The 20,159-nt window shown below is 46.6% G+C and overlaps 1 protein-coding gene across 2 annotated transcripts in view; it reads right to left on the reverse strand.

Annotated features, from left to right (window-relative positions):
• The window catches only part of OSBPL5 (oxysterol binding protein like 5), an 841,363-nt gene that overhangs the window by 393,688 nt on the left and 427,516 nt on the right, over window positions 1-20,159 (reverse strand). For both annotated transcript variants that reach the window (XM_086957869.1, XM_086957868.1), the window contains exon 5: window positions 13,615-13,716. In XM_086957869.1, coding sequence (XP_086813995.1) covers window positions 13,615-13,716 — 102 coding nt within the window. The remainder of the gene's footprint in view (window positions 1-13,614; window positions 13,717-20,159) is intronic.

Consider the following 20,159-nt stretch of genomic DNA (forward strand, 5'->3'; position numbering starts at 1 on the left):
CACCACCCATTTGAAAAACGCACAGGTCTCTCTCATTGATGGCCAGCACCGACATACACTTTTAGACACACCTCCGGCCACAAGTTCTAGAATTGCAAACTTTAGAGCTGGGGAGCTACGTTCGAATCTCGGCATCACCTCAACATCCTGTGATTCCAGGCAAATCGCTTTGTCTCCCCGTGCCTACCACAAATGAATGTGTTCTTCTGTAATGTAAATTGTGCTCATGCCATGTTGTCGAGTTCGCGCTATACAATATTGCAAGGAAAAATAAAGTAGGGAAACTCGAGTTCACACACTACTGAACGCGCACTCTTAAGTGCATCAGCAGTGCACTGTGCACTGTGAATCGGAGCGTTTCACAGGCCTGTCACAGATAAGAAATGCTATCAAAACGAAATCCTACAAAACAATATACTACTGGCCGGTAGCAATTCATACCCAGACAACGTCGGGACGGGCTGCTAGTTTCTTATATTAACAATTTGTGTCATGCCTTGTTTAAAGCATCTAGTAATATCCCAAGGATTTCCAAAATATTTGTACCAAAGATGCTTTATGCAGATGAGACAGTGCTTAAGACACAAACACCATGGGCTCTTCATCTGCTAGTGGAATAGTTTATATATTTTATAAGTGACCTGGATTTGTGTACAAACTTTGGGAAATTGTATATAATGTCATGTGGACCAGGAAAGAAAAACGTGACTTACTTAAGGGCAAAGGGACAAACCTTGAGTTGTGTCTTGAGTTGTGTGAATGATTTTAATATTCTGGAGGTTCTTTTTAGTCGCTCTAGTTCTGGGCAACAACAGATCAATCATTCAGGACTGAAGATCAGTAGAACAGCAGGTGCCTTATTTACCTCCCACAGGCAGCCGGCAGGAGGACAGTTTCAGCCCTCTTGAACCTTTATAATTCCCAGTGTGCATCAGCAGCGCTTTATGGATTAGGGATATGGAGATATCAGGATGTCTCTAGTTTGCAGAGGGAGGAAAATTGCATCTGAAGACAGCTTCTTTGTTTGCCTCCCACAAGCTTACATATTATTATGCATTCAGAGCTCAATCTTTGTTATATTTCTGATAAAATACAGTTAGCACCTCTCTTTCTCTGGGTCAGTGGGTGAGCCAACATCGAGGTTAGATTGAATAGAGACTTTGGGGCAGATTTATGAAGGGCTTGCGCCACGTTTACGCCGCCGTTGCGTGACGCAAAGGCACGGAAACGTGGCGCATCCCTACGCCCTATTTACAACGTGACGCATCTAGGAGATGCGTCACGTTGTACAGCACTGCGCCATGAGGAGGCGTTCCGGCGCAGAAACGCCTCCTGAAAGTGGCTGAGTGAAATCTATGAGATTTCACTCAGTCACTTTCAGGGCAATGCTGCGTCAAAACCCTGCGCCTGCTTGAAGCAGGCGTAAGGCTTGAGGCAGCATTGAAAGAATAGGCCCCCCCAGAGCATTGCTGGAGCTGCGTCGCGCTTGCGACGCAACTCTAGCAATGCGCCACGTTTCCGGCACAGATGCGTCACGCATCTGTGCCGTTTTTGCCCCATGGTGCGCCGCATCATAAATGCGGCGCACCATGGGTGGCGTAGCTGTGGCGCACTGTGGCGCATGTTAACTGGCGCATCCCTCGGGATGCGCCAGTTAACATAAATCTGCCCCTTTATTATTTTAGACTGCCTCAAAATGGATAAGGGGTTAACAATTCCCTGGCTGGCTTACGTCAAACATCGTTTTAAATAACAAGATTTACCTGATTTATTTGATGCACCTTGCTTTGGATAAGCCTTTGGTGAAGCGCCACTTTTTAGAACATTGTAATTCCCAGAGACTACAAAATAAGTACAGTAAATGCACTATCAGGGAGTACCTCAGTTTTTAAATATCTGGAGAGCCAGCATCCTACTTTTCAAAGCCACTTTCTCGGTGGAAGAGATTCTTATTATTTCATTTTAGGGCTGACACTGTTGTGCGGCTTATAAACTTCCCAGGTATTGGAGGCTCCTCGGGGTCACCAGCTTCAGTTTACCTCTGTGATGGATTATCGGACCAGTACATAATGCACTTTATGCTTTTTGTCAATTTTATAAAATGTATCGGATCCTATTTATTAAGCCTATATTAGAATCACTAGGGATTCGCAGGTGCAGGGATGCTGTGTTCTTCCTTCAACTTTTAAATGGTCATGATGTCTGTTAGATTGGTCGTGCACTTTTTAAAGCAGCGGTGAGGTGCAGAAAGTCGATGGATGACTAGGTGCAATATGATGTCCATGTTCACTTTGGGGGTTTAAGGGCTGGAGAAGAATTCTGTTTAAGTGTATCTGAGGAAACTTCTTTCTGTTTTGATGTCCTGCTGATCTGTATTCATATATATGTATTTATATATATGTATTTTGTGATTTTTTAAGTGTCGTTCTTTTATGGCCATCTTCTGACATTTTAAATATAAATACAATTACAACTACAATTACAATGTATGCTAGAGAAATTAGGTATGCATTGCATGAGCGCTTGTTTAAACCAAAGTGACACTGGCCTGGTTCCACTTTGGAAGCCCCTAGCCTGTTCATGTGCACAAGATGGAGACGAGGATGCAGTCTCAGAAAGTATAAGTGCATTCTGATATTCCTTAGATTGGAGGGAAGAAACCTGACAGTAAAGTGGAGATGGATAAGATAGAATTTAGAGAATGCTTTTTTGATACAGAGGGCTGTTGATTAGACTTCCTGATACTGCCATTTGGTGGATGTTAGGATTGAGGGGCGGGACTACATTTTCTGTTGTCAGCTTTAAAAGGATTCTTTAGAAGGGGAGCAGTCTATTGTCTCCCCTGCTGATCACTATCAAAATGGGGCTGTTGATGGTCAGGAGGAGACTGCTCACACCTCTTTGTGCCTCTGTTGTGGTTGCTTCAAGCTGAATCCCACATAGGTTTAAAAGAGTATCACCCAAGACAAAGGATCCGGCTGGAAGACAGTCCGAAAAGGACACATGAGTAGGGTACTGGTCTAAACCAGTTCTGCAAGATCAGAGAGAAAATGTACATCCCCTGTATACAAGTAGGAGTTGCTGACTTACTCACTGTTCCATTTCCAAGTTTTCTCCGGTCATGAGTCAATCCTGCAGGAGCAGCTGACTATTGGAAGGGGCTAGACCAGTTGACCCTGATGTATAGATCAGTCCTCCGGAGTCTCATAGATGTCATGAATGGCATGTATGAAGTGACAAGTCAGTTCCAAAGATCCTTGGTGGAATTGTGGCACTTCCGAAGCATGCCTGAGTGGCTTCCAATGTCACCTCATCATTGTTGACGTGGTACATGTGGAAGTGTGTCCGAATGGTTGTCTGAATGGTTGTTAACACTGAAGCCAGCATTAACATTTGTTCCATGGCTCCCAGTGTGTACCTGCACTGAACGTAGCATTGCCAACTCATTGCTGTGTGGTCCCAGCTGCCCAGAAAGTTGGACACCTTTAGTGTATCCACCAGTGGGTGGCTAGGCTGGAACTAACTCCCAAGGGTACTCAGTGGACTACACTGCTCTGAAGACTGAACCTGTCATGTCGAGGCACTATATGCAGATGATCTCTGTGCTTGAGAAGACTGTTGATGGTGTACCTCATACAGTGTCTTAAAGTATTCTATCATTGCTAGAGTCTCATTTCTGGAGAAAAGGACTACCAAACTGCTTCCACCAAGGGAGGATCAACGTGCCTGATAGTGAACTCACCAGCGGATTCAGGCCCTCCAAGCATGTGAGATCCGTCTGTGCAGAAAGAGTGTAGAAGCTCACAAGAGGGCCACCATCAAAAGCTGCCACTCCTGCTTCTGCCTTCCAAAGACTAATGTGTGGCCTGCAGCCTCTTCACCTGAGCAGGACTGCCATGTGTAATTGGTCCTGAGTACCTCCTGTGATCCAGCTCATCTAGCGGCCTGATAAATGTAGAGCCCATTAAGCTCATGCCTGAAGGAGGCTCAAACAAACAGGCCAATTGATCAGCAGTGCTGAACAAATACTTGTTAATTGGGATCGGAGGAAGAGGAAATACCAGATTGACGCGCTAATGTCAAGCGCTGCGCAGGTGGGGGAGGAGGACAGAGGGAGTGCTGCCCCAGCTCCGCATCTTGCGTCCACGAGCCTAGGTCCAAGGCCCTTTGACCAGTTAGCTGGCTGCAGGGAGCTGAGAGGGTAAGCGGGCTGCAGGGACTCAAGAGAAGAGGAGCTGAACGGAGCGGCAAGCTGCAGTGGCAGTGAATGGGGCCACCGAGCATGCATCTGTGCATCAGCACGTGCACCAGCATGGAGTGTACTGTGATGTGCCAAGAATTCCAATCCAAGGTACTCCAACTGTTTGTCCCCACAGCCGGGGAGCCCACCTGCGCAAGATCTGCCCCCGCTCCCATCATTTCTCCATCATTTCTCATCACTAATCTTGTAGTTCCTGCTGTTCCAGCCGCCAGTCTGATGCCGGCTGGCTTTCTCATCCTGCTCACTACCTGCTCTCAACCCCTCATTCAGACATTACGTTCAGGCTATTGAAGCAGGACAAAACTAGGACAAGATCTAAATAGGGATATAAGGATCAAGACCAGGACTCATCGTGGGAGGTGAGTGAAAATGCTCTTTCCCCCCTTTGCCCACCCCAATCTGGCAGTAGCTGATAGTAGTCTGTCCTGGGCTGTGGCAATCGGAGATTGGTACTCAATGCTGTAGGTCGCAGGCACTACCTCATTCAGGGTAGAAGCAGCCAGCATTAGGGTGGTGCAGATTGCATGAGGCAGGTGGCCCATGCCAATCCACATCAGCTCAGTGCCCACTCATGCGTTCTGTGGTGGCTTGACTAAAATACCAACCTGCTTAGAAGGCCACTGCAGTCAATTGGACCCAGGCTATTCCTTTATCTATTATCCCTTGAACATCAGTTCTAAATCAAGAAGCCGCCGGGAGAAAGTGCACTGTCCCTCATCTGAGGACTGTTCTTCAAAGTATGGTGTGCATGTGCCCCTCCCCTGTTCCAAGTTGAAGCTTGTGGTTAATCAAAGAGAACTAGCTATGTCTGTATACTATGTGTCTGCATGGGAAACCATTTGGTTTAGTATGAAGGCCCTCACCCCCCAACCTAGTTGGTGGCATGCTTCATCATCAAGCCCCAACCGAGGCACCGAGCGCGCTTCAGGTGTGCTGCGACGCCAGATTACTGCGGAGCGGGTTTTTTGGAGGGTGAGTGTGCTGTGCAGGTGTGTTGCGTGAGATTTTAAAATTCTGTCCTTGGGGTCCCTAACGGTTACTTTATTGGTGGGCCCCAGGCAGAGGTTAAATACAAAGGCTTAGGACGTGTAGGGGTTGACTTATGGTCTCCCACGTCCAGTGTGGTCGACTAGTTTCAGCCAGGCCTTTTTATTAAACTTGCTTTCTTCAGGACCTATGTGTAGGGGTGTTACAGGGATCTATGTGATTATCAGTGCCCTGTATGTGAAGAACGCGCTAAGGTGCTGATATATGTAAGAGGTATTTCCTCTCAGTTTGTACTCCTGTCTACAGAGGACAAAACTCCCTGGACTTCCGCCGGAGGGTCAGGACCTATTAGCACTTTGGCTGTGTCTCCAGGCTTAGTGGAACACCTGTGATCTGGTCGCAGGTGTTCCATTGGGCCTGGAGACTGACTGAATCGATCGCTCGGTACCTTTGTGCCTCAGCCGTTCTAACTGTCTTTCTGCTCCTGGAATATAAATGGACTACAGCAGAAATTGCAGTCCACCAACCTAATAGCTTTCCTAAACAGTCACGATATTATAGTCCTACAGAAAACATGGGCTGAGCAGAGTTGTGCAGTGATGGGCCTCATTGAGTATAGGAAGCCGCCCCTCAGAGATCATAAGTACAGCAGAACAAAGGATGATTTGTCCATATTTTCTCTCAGTAAAATTGCAAGGGAACATCGATGCATTAATGTTCCAAGATAGCTGGCTGCAAGGTATCAAAATCACCAACTGGAGATCACAGTGCCCCCTCCTGTTGATCAACATTTAAACTAACCAAAATGCTAGGGAGAAGAGGATAGAACTCAACTGCTTCATACTGAGTCGTTGTGAGTTAATCAGGGATCACTCTCTGTAACAGACTCTATGATAACTGGGGACTTCAATACGAATCTCTTTCACGATTTCCACAAGGACTCTGATGAAATCCCCCCCTAGAAAATACAGAGAACATTGCAGCGGCACTGGGGCAGCCTGGTGGACAGTGAGTAGGCCCAATGTTATCCAATGGAGGATGGGGGCCTTTGGTTGGTGGCTGCTAGCAGGCAGATCACGCGGCTGTGGGAGCTGAGCTCCTGGTCACTTACAAGGGCAAGTGAGGAAGTAGAGTAGGATAGCTGCTGCACTTTCAGCAGTACTCGGTGGCTGGATGCAGGCTTGGGGACAGAGATTCTTCAGGTGCGACCACCACTTCGAGAGGTAAGTTGGGATCTTGGAGGTTAGGTAGACACCCAGGAGTTGGGCACAGGGGGCCGTGGGGTACCGGGTGCAGGGCTGTCTTTTAGCGTAGTAAAATCTTACCCTCAGCTGGTCACGGTTGGAGGGGTCCCTTGTTGTGAGGCTGCAGGCGTCACCAGGAGTGTCGAGGTAGGTCCTTGGGGGCTGGATTCTGGGTCACAGTCACCGCGGGGACGTCCTTGTGGTCTTTGTTCACTCAGGCACGGGCCGGGCTCGGCAGGTGCAGAGTGTGCTGGATTCACGGTTCCTGGCTAGCACCAGGGGTTGTTGCTGTTTGAGCAGAACCACTGCTCATGGGGAGTCCCAGTCTTTAGACAAGCAAGGCAGTCAGGTGCTCCAGGGTTTTCGAGGTTGCTGACCACAGGAGACGCTGGGGTTTTAGCAGGAGCAGGTTCAAGGATCAACAGGCCCATAGGGCTGGGACCAAGTCAGTTGGTGTCGTCCTCTTGTTACCAGCTGCAAGGCAGGTCTTCTTTCTTCTTGTTCTTCATCTTGTTTCAAAATCGTGATCTGAGGAAGGAAGGTTCAGGGTGCCCCAAAATACTAAATTTAGGGGCGTTACAGGTAGGGCAAGGGAGGGACCAATGGGTGCCTGTCCTGGGGTGAGTACACCCCCTATCCTGCCACTCTCTTGTGGGCATGTGGCAGGAGCCTAGCTCTAATTGGGTGTGGCTCCCCATTCTCAAAATGGCAAGAGCCCGGGGTAGTGCTTTACCTTGCCTCTTCCACCTGAGGGGTGGGGTTGACAGAGGCTGGCACACCCCCTTTCCTTCCTTTGTTTTTCTCGCCTGTCTTCCCGCCAGAGTGGGGGTCAGAACCAGTTGGGGGCCAGTTGCTGAGTACAGCAAGTGGCCTGGGGAAGCTCACAAAGGCGGCATACCTTTGAAGCTCCCCCTGCCCATCCCGGGGGAGGAGACCCAGCACCTCGTCCCAGGATGTGCATTGTTGCAGCCTCAAGAGCGCGGAGGGCTCTCACCCAGGGGTCCAGCAACATGTCTGCTAGGTGGTAGCTTAGGCAGCCTCTCAGTCAGGACACAGGTTGTCGGTTAGTTTCAGGGGGCAACTCTAAGCTGCCCTCTGGCGTGTATTTTACATTAAATCCCACACTGGCATCAGTGTGGGTTTAATAAGCTCAGAAGTTTGATATCAAACTTCTCAGTCTTCTGTGTAGCAATTATGGTGTTGTAGCGCTCGTAATGACGACCTCCCAGCACCATATACTCTTAATGGCAGCACTGCACTTACAGTACCCAGGAATGCACCTAGGTACTGCATGGGTACAGGGCTCATGCCCTTGTACCCACACCACTGGCATAGGCCACCCAGCTAGTGGGGTGACTGAGGTATGCCAGGGCAGTGGGTTGTGGGCTTGGCAGATAGGGATGTGTGCCACGTCGACTCTGTGGTTTGTTCTGCACCAAGACACTTAGCCTGTAAAGGCAGTGTTTGTGTGTCAGGGTACAGGCCCCCTAAGGTTGGCACAATACGTGCTGCAGCCTTTAAGGGTCTTCTCCAGTCACAGTGCCCTGGGTTCCTAGGGGCACACGTGGCCAGAGATGCCAATTGGGTTTGCTTTTGGGGAAGGAACACAAGCCCTGGGAACCTGATTGGCAGGGACCTAGGGCACACCAAGGAAAAGTGACTCAGTTATCATGCATAAAGGGGGGGTTACTGCAACAGAAACCTACTTTCCTACACTCGTCTCTTGAAAACGGTACACCACTGAGGACGATTCTTGGGAGCCGTGTTCCAACGTACATGCCCCTGCTGCTGTCAGATGTTTTTTTCCGCAGACACCCCTCCAAACCTGGCTGCTAGAGGCGCTTGGCGGGGGGGCCTACTGTCAAGAAAATCTGATGATCCACGCCTACCAAGCAGTTAGACTACATTTCTCAGAAGGCTAGACGAGGAGGAGGAGCAGTGTCTACAAGACCCAACGCCCGCTCGTTAGCGTGTGTGATTCTGAATGGAACCAGGAAATCGTCTCGGCCATATGTCGGAGCCCAGCTGAGAAGGCGAGTCATGCACAGCAGGATTTGAGCAGTGAGGAGTCGCTGTTTGTTGGTGCTCTGTGGAGCACGTTGGTGTTGGTTGCAGACTCGAGTGACTTGGGGCATCTCTACCGGCTGGTTAGTGCGAGTGCGAGTTACGTGGGCGGCGGTGATTGAAACCGTTTAGCCTTTTAAAGACTTTTACCGGAGCTGAACAGTTACGTTGGGCAGCGGTGAGTAAACTGCAGAGCCCTTCAAAGACCTTACCAGAGAAAGGAAAAAATACACGCTGGCGGCGGTGAGGAAACCGCATTGTCCCTTTGCAGATTCTAAAGAAGCAGTCTTGCTCGGAAGTAGGGCTCCATTCGAATTACTTTGTTTCTTGTTATGCAATAACTCACGTTTGAGTACAGGGTTTCATTATTGGTGGGATGCCACAAGCGATAAACTATCTACACTGAGTGTGATACTCTTAACACTCTGACAGTATACAGGGAAGGAATAAGCCTTGTTATAAAGCGACTTGATATGAAGACTTTGGTCAGTTATCCTCCTTTTCTTTCCACTGACCCTGGAGAAACTGGTTATCAAACTCCAAAGGGGACTGGTGGTTTTCAGGCTTGAAATGACTCTCCGATGGATAAGATACTTATATTCCAGTAGTGAGACATATTTGAGAGTAGCCATTTCTTGTATATGTATTTTTTATATCTGTTCCTTTTCTCTTATAGGTTCTCCTTCCCTGCTGTTCTCAACCTTTCCTTTCCCTCACTTAATTGCCCTAACACTCCGTGAAATATTGGTTGGAGTTTGGGGATGTCAAGGGGTGGACCCCTTATTGCATCATCTGGACCCTGAAGAGTAAAAGCTCCTTACAGAATGCCTCACAGAGCAAGCAGCACATGCGCGCTGCCGCTATATGCTCAACCTAAAAACAGCCCCCACCCCTCTGAAACAAGGCCCTACCCATCTGTGGTTAATTTATAAAAAACAATAGTGCCAGGGCTCTTGTCAGGAGGGAGTTCTGACAAGCCCATATCTCCTGTTAGCAGCATCTAACTAAGCACCAACAGACCTTACAAGTGGGGAATGTGGCCTAGTGGTCAGAGCTGCCAACTCTGGAGCTGGGGAATCAGGTTTAAGCATTGGCATTGGCTCAACATCCAATGATTCTGGGTGAATCACTTAATCTCCCTGTGCCTACCAAAAATTAATGTGTCCTTAACTGGTGCTAAAGCGCCGGTGTTGATGATTAAGTGCCGGTGCTGGGCACTAGAAATCACCAGCTCAAATTAAGCACTGCAGCCCACAAGGAAATCTCACGATGCCCGCTACGGCCAGTCCGGCCCTGAACCATTCCAATAGTAATATGCTGCACAGCAGAGGAAGAGCCTGACACGGATGTCATACAGCAGCTTAAGGCAAAGGGCCTCGATACAGTCAAGTTCTAAGGCTTCACCATAGTGGTGAGGCACTGTCAGAAAATTAGTTAATATGAGAGGTTTGGCTTCAAGGGCTGTCCTCTGCTCGTGATGGCTTAGGAATGGACAAAAAAGCATCCAGGTAAATGCCACTCATTGATGGGAAGCGGAAAGTAAAAGGGCAAAATACCATCACTCAGACAGCAACCACCCAACGGTTGTTCTGTAGGCTGTAACAAAATGTGAAAGACACTGGTAATACAACAGTAGGTGAAGAGGGGAGACCCATTCCCCACCCTATGCTGTTTTATGGGCAGAAACAAAAGTGAATGAAAAGCCTAACGACCACTCACTCAAGGAAGCCGACAAAAAAGCCCCTCTGAGAACTATAACAATTGTTTAAGGTCCTCTTCCCAAGTTATAGTTCTGATATGCAGGCGAGGTCCTATAAGAAGGAAAAGTACCTTTAGCAATCGGTTTAACCCTATAAAGAATGGTTATAATACTTTTTCAACATAACATATCCTGTGTGTAGAACGTTCTAAAATAAACATGGAGGAACAGAGAGCAAACATAGGAATGTTGGATTGGATGGTCTATACCAGCCATTTTTACCCCTGAGCCACTTCACAGTCTTTAATGGCTCTCTCAATGTTCCGATGTCCATAATATACAATATATATTCATTACACAGGGCTTGGAGAGACAGCTAGGGTTAAAACAACCATGATCCTTCTGTGACCAGCTTGCTCAAAGCATTCCAATGCATTTCAACAGAAAGTTTATATAGGACCAGTATTTTAAGGCCACATGTATCAGTACTGGAAATAGCGATTGCCTAATTAATATTTTCTCCAAATCGCAATTAGGAACTCACTATTCCTAATGTATGAAACTCCCGGAGTTTTATTTAGTGATTCCTAGTGGATCACAAATCAACCTACCTCATGAATAATAATGAAGTAGGTAGCAATTTGTGACCAATTAGGAATCACTAAAATCACAGGGAAGGTGGTCTGCTGGGGTCAGCACACCACCATGCCTGTGATTGCTTTTAAACAAAGCAATATTTTGTTTGCGTTTAAAAAAGAAAAATGGCAAGTTTTCTTTTCATTTTCAGGTCGAGCCTGGGCAGCCTATGTGCTGCTCTGCAGGGCATGCTGTATTGAGGTATGGGATAGAAGCTCAGCCCATTTCCCGCCCATCTTTTCAAATGGCTTCCGTTACTGTCCTTTCGAAATTGTTGCTTTTCATTCGTGAATAGGCTCAGTAGTCCCACCTTGGTAGCACCTTGTCTGCATTTGTAACCTCCCATAAGGACTGGACTCTGCGTTATGTAGTCGCTGAGCACTATTTTCTTTAATGATCTTCCCCTATTCCACCCACGATGTCGCAGCACGACGCCCGCTTTTATATTGTTATTAGTAATGTATTTTTTTATTTGACAGCATGGTCCGCTTTAACTATAGCGGCTGCGCTTATTTATCTATTTAATTTACGACCTGGTCCGCTTTCACTTTAGTAGCTGCACTTATTTATTTATTTATGTAATTTACAGTGTGGTCTGCATTCCCTTTATCGGCTGCGCTTATTTAATTACAGTGAGGACTGCTATCACTTTAGTGGCCACGTTACAGAACCTTTCTTTAATTATTTATTTTTTCTCTTTGGGTGAAAGCGCCCCATACTGTGTTGCCACTTTAATGTTGGCCGTGCCTCTTTCTTTAGATGCCGCTCACTGTAACCTGAATACAGAAAGCAGCGTCTAAAGAAATGGGGCTTGCCACCATTAAAGTGGTCTCGCATTTGCTAGACTTTGAGCTTTTAGCATTAGAAATGTCAATACCTTTTATATATGTGTTGCTTTTAAAACACATAAATAAAAGGCATTGTCATTTACAATAAAATTAGTTTAAACTCTCGCAAATGCAAGACCTATTGTATTGAAAAATGCTTGTTTAAGAGCAGGCAGTGGTCCGTGGTACCACTGGCTGCTCTGAATTTTTTTTTTCGCTACCACTTCTAGAGGGGAAGGGGTCCCTTTGGGTCCCCTTCCCATTTGTAATTTGGTTGCCACCTACAAGAAATAGGTGGTAAAATGCAAATGATTTGCGCCCGCATTTCAGTCGCAAAACATTCTTACATACCGCTGCGATTTGGTATTAGGAAGGGACGCTTTAAACACGCCCCTACTAACACCAAATCGGTATGCATTCACAATTCTAAATTGTGATTCAGTAACATGTTACCAAATCACAAATTGGAATTTATACATACCAAAATGCATTTTACAGGTTGCAACTGGGAAAATGCATGATACATGTGGCCCTACGTGTCTGGGGAGAGGTTGCTCATTCAAATATTGAATGGTTGAAAGCTAACTGGCAGGAAGTGATACCTGCAAGAAGTGGAAGAGAGGGGGATGATAAGATAAGCATGCTTCTCAGACCTTGTGCAGTGATGGTGGTGAGGCTGGCTGGCTGAGGACACTAAACGAGTTTTTGTCCTGTCTGCTGAAAAAGGTTTGCTTTAAGTATGGCAAAAGTATGGTTACTAATGACCCTACATACAGGTGTATAATAAAGGAATAACGTGTTGCTTTGAAGATTATAGATAATCCCTGTATATGTAGAATGTATTCAATTAGAAATGTATTAAACAACAATACCTTTTTATTTAGCAACTTTTATAGCAAGTTTGCAGTTTCTACCTGTTTTTAGTTACAGCATTACTTTTAGCTTACTTAATGCAACTCAATTTACTGACCTTGAATAGAAGGAAGGCGGTGTTGGTCTTGCAAATAACAGACTGAGGGGCATATTACCAAGCAATAGCGATAATTATCACTATTGCTTGGTTAGAGACAAAAATTTACCGCTGAGCTGCGGCGATTTTTATCGCAGATAAACCTTGGTATTACCAAGGTTTATCGCAAATGCAATAAAAATCGGCCGCAATGCATGAATATCGCTGAAAAGTCTGCGATATTCATGCCTTACCGAGCTAATGCTCTTAGCCATGTTATCCACCTCCCATTGGATAACATGGCTAAGAACTGCTCAGGGCAGGTGTTAGCTTTTGGAGATATTCGCGCCTAGCGCGAATATCTCCAAAAGTTGGTAATAGGAGATAGCGATGTTAGTGACTTTTTCCAGTCGCTAACATCTTGGCACGCCCACTTTGCATGTCATTAGTGATAAATATCACTGACATGCAAAGTGGGGCCCAAGATGGTCGCTATCTCCTACTAGCTGTCACTAATTGGTGTTAGCGACAGCTAGGTAATAGGGAGACAAATGTATCTCCGCTTTCTTGGCTTTTAAAGCCAAAAAAGCGGCGATAAACCCCCTTGATAATATGCGCCTGAGACTTTAATCCTTCGGAGATTGGTAAATCGAGCACCATTATGTGAAATAATAGAACCAGCTGCTTTTTAAAGAGCTTGGAAATACTAGAAGTGAGGTAGAAAGTGATGGCAAGATGCAAATATTTAAGTTTGCAGATATTTACAGTGGAAATATTTGAAAAAAACAGAACGTGTCGACAGGAACAAACGAGTGCACGTCTCTTAGTTGCTGACGCCTCCCAGTCAGTTTTAAGATTAAATAACGCAGCGCTTTGAACTCAATGTGTTAAATGATAAGCTTGTGGAAACGAGAAAAACATAAATAATGATGTTTTACAGCAGGTACCTTGAGCCAGTCTGCCATAATCACCGCACTGGGATCTTTCAAAGCGCTAAAAAGCTGCTTGCTGGCCCTCTTTTTCTCCTGCCGGTAATTCTTCTTCTGTACCTGTCGGAAGAAGGAAATTAAATATTAGTAATGTGGACAAGATTTTCTGAACGGCATCTTGAATTCTGGTGTATGGCGAAAAGGAATCATCATTTTGGCCTTGATTCAGACATGGTCGTGAAAGGGAGAGTACTTAATAAACTGAGTAACTACCATTACCTCAGGGTGAGGTATTTACTGCAGGCATTGAACACTTCTAAATTCAGTTTTTTCAGTTGGTAACAAATTAGTATCTAATAAACCAAATTCTGCATGTTTTTACTATTCCTGTGGCTTTTCCTCAAATTTCCTCAGGTTTAATTTGTCGAAATCATACACCCGAAAACAGCAGGGTCCGATAATTATTGCACAACTCAGAATTGAAATCCCTGCTTAACTCCAACTTGCAGAGGGCTCAGATTTCAAACCCCAGCTTCTAATTAGTACCTTTGTGTTAGTGATGCTGTATCTCAGCATGAATAAACCATGGCAGGATACAATCAGCAAAAAAAAGGTAGTAGTATTTGAATTCATGCACGACGTTGAACTTTTAATAAGGTAAAATTACCTCTGGTTAGTTAGCATATATGAGTACAACATCTGAAAAACAGGGGTGAACCTATGACAGGCCTAAACCTTCCTTTCTAATATTAATAAGTCCCTCCTAAGTAGGCCTTACTGCCCATAAGCTAGAATGCATGATAATTAAAAGTAGGACATGTAAAAGTTTAATATTACACATATCCTTGTGGTGAAAAGGCCCCAAAAGATATTTTCACTGTAGCAGTGTTCCATAGGAATCATTCAGATAAAATAATAAATGTAACAATGTTATACAATATTATATTTATTAATGTTATCTCCAGCTAGGAAACGCCTACAAATGTTATTCTTGGACTTTAAAAAAATGTTTACTGCAAGCCCAATGGCTGAGACATAGCCCTTGTGTTGGACCTAACATCCTTGGCGTAGTTTTCCACCACCCTTTTGTCTTCTAGCCTCCTGTTTTTGCTCACTACGTTTGCTGACTTTAGGACTCTGCACGCTTTACCACTGCTAACCAGTGCTAAAGTGCTTGTGCGCTCTCCTTTAAACATGGTAACATTGGCTTACACCCAATTGGTATATTTAATTAGTTGCATATCCCTTGAAACATGGTACTACATGTCCACAGAGTCCTGTAAATTAAATGCTACTAGTGGGTCTACAGCACTCACTCTGCCACACACTTAGATAGCACACACTTAGGTAGTACACACTTAGGTAGCACACTAAACATGCCACAGGCCTCAGGCCTGCCATTACAGCTTGTGTGTGCAGTTCTAAACTGCCATTTCGAACTGGCAAGATAAACCTCTTCAGGCCCAACCCTCCCTTTTTTAATACATATAAGTCACTCCTAGAGTAGGCCTTAAACAGCCCAGCGGACAGGGTGCAGTGTATTTAAAAACTTTGTACGAAACCGATAGTAGTAGAGGCCAGAAAGTGCTATTTAAGATTAATTCAATTCACTTCAGATATAATAGTACATCAGTGCAGAGTTTGAAATTTGTTTCTTAAGTCTCCGCCAGATGAATTTGGCTGTCCCAATCTGTTTAAATTCTTTAAATCATTTTTAAATTTGTACAGAAAAAATGTATTGTATACTGACACATTTTAAATGTTTTATCAGAAAATGTGTTGTTCTCAGAAGAGAACTAAATCAAATAAACACTGAAACTGAAAAAGTTGGGCATGTACTTTTAAGTTGTACATGTCCAGAAACGTTAAGTGTGAAGCGTACCTCTCGCAGAGGATAACATTGGGTTAACTTATTATATTTAATAAGTGACAACTTTCAACTGCGAGCAGATCAGATTTTCGAGATCAGTGTCTAAAGAACTGTAATTTGAAACCCTTTAATGGTAAAATTGGATTTTATCTTACAATGATGAGAAATGCCACTTTTAGAAAGTTGACATTTTCTAGTCCTAACCATTTGCTACCAGCAGCCTGTATCCTAGGTCAGATGACTAGGTGTAGCTCCCAGTTGGTCTTTGTGTCTAGCATCCAGACTGTGAGGGGGAGGGACCTACAATGCGTGCACATCACAAAGATTCTACCTGAACACAGGGTTTGACACAAGTATTTTATGACCCTAGGCAAGCTGAGGCAAGGATAGGGTGGCACGAAGTAACAAGCACTTGTGGGGGTGGAAGCCTCTAAAAACATTTCCTTCTTCGAAGAGGACACCAGGTAAAAATAATGGAATAATGGACCTGGAGACTCAACTCTTCAGTACAAACTGGACCTGTGGAAGATTCAGAAGGACTGCGGTGCTGCTGTGCAAGAAGGACTGCTACTCTGTTGCCCTTCTGCCTGCTGCGTGAGTAAAAAGGTCTAAACCTGCATCTTGGACCTAAGATCCCCAGAGTGACACCAAGGGCTTGTTGGCTGGCCTCCCGATCCGAGCCTCAGAGCAAGAAAAGGCCCGAACCGCCTTGAACCCAGGATCTGGACTCAGTCCACTGTGAGTCCTATCCCCCACACCCTCAAGTGGTGGCACCACTGTCCTGGATTCTTGTGAGAGGGCCCGAAGGCGCTATGCCAGCCCAGCGGTGGTCTTGTGGACCGAACCAATGCAGTGTGATACTTCTCAGTGCAGCTCTGCTTACTGTTTGAAGTGCTGCATAAATACTTTACCCATTTCCTCTGAGTTAAGACTGACTGCTTTGTGCCAAGCTACCATACTGGTAAGAAAACGCAAATTTGGGGTTTGCTTGTGATTTCACCTTAACAGAAATTGTGGTTCCTGCTTGAGTAGGGTTTTACTCAGCTCCCTGTTGGACTTTGCCCTTCTGGCTGGTTCACCCCTGAACTTTTGCCTTTTAATATTACATAATTATAGTGATTTCTGGTCTTTGTGCGTGTGGTGAGATTGGCCTGCCCTCCCATAGGAATTCATGGGGAATATGTGTGTCCATGGTAGTTCCTGATGTGTGGGGAGTGCAGGGGCGAGTTTGGTATGTGCGAACTCGTGAGATTAAATGCTGCGCGATGATGTGTGCAGATTTATTGTGTCTAGTGTGGAAGTGCCACTTCAAGAAGTTGGCATGTCTGTGCAGTAAATGTGAATCAACTGTGTGGCTTGTGATTGGCTGGAGCTGGCTGGTGTGCCTGGCTCCAGGAATCAGGATGGGTCTGCTCCGGTGATGAATGGAGAGATCTGCATGTTGAAGGAGGGAGGAGTGCACCTGGGACCTGAATAGGGCTGGGCCTTCCCTCCACAATGCTGGCTCCACCTCCTGTGGTGTGTCTGATGTCCCTGACCCAACCTGTGAATAGGCAGAGGGCTGAGCAAAACAAAGTGCTCAAGAACCAGTTGCATCTGGTTCGCACCTTGCCTGCACCTTTGACAACGAAGGATTTCAGTGTATAAAAGAAGGGCTGTGACCCCAAGTAAATGTTCTTGTTTCCTGGCTTGAATCTACCAGGGGCGTGCTGCTGCTGGGGCCCAGGGGAAGGCTTGCCTCCCTGGGCCCTGCCCAGCCCCTGGTTGGCCTGGAAGACTTCTTGGGGACCCCTCTGCCTTGTCTGGAATGAGTGGGGTATTTTTCCTTGCCCCAGGATCCCTTCTTTACATGTCAGGACCTTTTGCCGGTGCAGCTCTGATGCTGCAGCCCCTTTTGAGAGGGATTCCCCCTGCCTAGGGATTCCCCCTCCTCTTACGCCGCGCGGGTGCCCTCCCTGCTTTTGGTATTTGTGGCGCGCCGGTGACCACCCTGCGTCCTGGCGCTATTGTTAATTTATGCATGGGTGCCCACCCCGCTTATTAATTTTAGATTTTGGAGGTAGCCTACCCCTCTTTGTCCGCTCTAAATTGCACCAACTTCGCGGGTGACCACCCCGCGCATATTGATGTATGCGCGGGTGCCTACCCTGCGACTTTGCCCAGATGCCTATTTTTAAATTCGAGGGTGCCCACCCCTCATCCTGCCCCCAAGAATCACTGCCGCGGCCCGAGCCGCACCCGAAATTCCTGCTGGGCTACCGATGCTGCCCTGGCCCGAACCGAAAGCCCGGCTGGGGAGAAGCCGCGCAGAGCCTCGCGAGCTCCATTGTCTAAATCCCGGTCCCGAGATGGGGGACCGGGTGAAGCACAGAGAAATCCCCGCCAGCGCCACAGCATTTCTGGTGGAGGGGGCACTAGGGACATTGCCGGTGCCTGCCCCCGCCGCGACTACAGAGAAGGAGCCTTTCCCCTGCCGAGAGCCGGAAAGATGAGACGGCTGAGGCAGGGGAGGGCCACAGGTGTACCCAGGGCCCGCCGTTGTGGGCCGCTTCCGGGCGATGGCCTGTATTTGTTTAACTGTCCCCGTGAGGGGCTTGGGGGCATTTCTGTTTACGCTCCCAGAGGGAGCAGATGGAGTTTGGTGGTGCCGGTGCACAGCACTGAGTAAGAGCAGCCCGTCTGTCAGCGGGGCGCTCCACCGATGGGGCCATGTATTTCAAAAAGGGGGCCAGAGTGACCCGGGGCAGTTCCAGGCCCCACCATCGCCCCCCACCCCGAGCCCCGTGAGGCTCCAGCGTTAGCCACAGGTGTCTCCCGAGCCTGAGGGCTCCAACGTTCTAGATAGTTATTTTAGGAGCCAGAGTGCTCCAATGGGCATAGTTGTTCTTAGAGCCTAGAGGGCTCCCACGTTTTGCACATTGGTTGTTCTAGAGCCTAGAGGGCTCCAACCTGTGGCACAGTTTTGTTTCTAAAGGGCCAGTGAGAGCCCATGTTGCAGTTTTGATTCACAGCTTCCCAGCAAGTAGTGGGCAGCTGCACCGTTTAGGTTTTTCTTTCTAGGGGACATGTTCTCTTGGACTCAGGAGTGAGTCGCACTCCTTCGCCCCTACCTTGGCCTTCCACAGCTGTGCAGCACTTAGTGCCAGCTGCTGCGTTTAGACCTCCCAGTTCTTGTTCTCAACTGCCCAGCAACTAGTGGGCAGCTGCCATGTTTAGGTTTTTGCGCAGTGACGCAACATTGACTTTCGCTGCCTAGGCAGCAGCCCTGACTCTGTGGACATAGGGCATTTGAGCCCCCTTATTTGAAATGGCCAGTTGACCAGGGGGGATTGTTACATTTATAGGGCGCAGTTCCTAATGTGATTAATGTGCTATTGTGATTTATACGCTAATGCTTTTGGGTGCTAGGAAAGGTATGGTGTATAGTATGTTTTGCGCACCCTGTTTTTGATACCTCTAGATATGGTTTATGCATAGGAGGTTGTTTTACCTGTTTAGGTTTGTGTTAATGAGATTATACTTCCCTGTGTAATTTACGCCACTAGTGTAATTTTTTTTCAAACAAATTTTATACATTTTCTTAACATACAATCCATCACATAGCATGTATCATTTTTACAGTATTCCTAATGCCAGTTTAATATTCTATAACATTTTGCATGATCCCCTTATAAATTTGTCCATATGGTTACACAATAAAAAATAGTTGAGCATCGTTCAGCTGTGAGAAACAGCACAGGGAAATGCAGTCATGGAATACAGTGCCATATATGATATACCCACACTGAAAAAGAAAAAAAAAGACAAAGCTATATAGTAAAGAATTCGGAAGAATGGAACAACCCCTTAAAGCCCTAACTACCCCCCTCCCCCAGGTCGCGGTCGGTGTTGCTCCTGCATGTATACTGTCGGAATCGCTAACGGGTGGGCTGTGCCACAAAGGTATGCAGGTTGGGCCAACATCCAGTAGCACGCTGCAGCACAAGTCTACATTATACCCAGTGGTCTTATCAACAGCTCCAAAATACTTTGTCATAACATATTAGAACAATGTCACTTCCTGCGCTCGTAACCCTTCTAACATAACTTCCCATTCGAGGGAGATCGGTGTCTTTCCTAGTCTCCTAGTTTCCCCCCTGCGGAGTGCTGCACCCTCTGCTGCAGCCCAACGTAACAGTTCCGCCTGCCAGATATGCACTTCAGGGGGCTTGTTGGATTTCCACTTTCTAGTTATATTTCGTATGGCTAATATGCATGCCAGATTTATTGCACCTTGCTTGTGGTGATCCGGGCGTGAAGCCCAAGAATACATTCCGCTGATGTATCTGTGACGGCTAGCTGCGTGGAAGATTCCAATAATTGTTGCACCATGTCCCAATTATTCCTCAGTCTAGGGCAGTCCCATACCATATGTTGAAAGCCAGCACCCACCAATAGGCAGCGTGGGCAGTGGTGTTGTGTCTGGGGAAACATCACATCCAGTTTATGTGGTGTTAGATATGCCCGGTGTAATGAATTTGAATCTAGCATTTTGTGGGATCTTCCTGGGGTGTTCCAGCACTATCGTCTACACCCTGTCAGAGAGACCCCTCCCTATTTCTGCCTCCCAGTGTATCTTCAATACGTGTAGGGGATTCTCGTGTGTGTGCTAATGCCAGTGTATAACCATTTAACCAAATGTCTCCTCCGCCCA

This window comes from Lissotriton vulgaris, chromosome 2_1 (assembly GCF_964263255.1).
Source record: "Lissotriton vulgaris chromosome 2_1, aLisVul1.2, whole genome shotgun sequence".
Lineage (NCBI taxonomy): Eukaryota > Metazoa > Chordata > Amphibia > Caudata > Salamandridae > Lissotriton > Lissotriton vulgaris.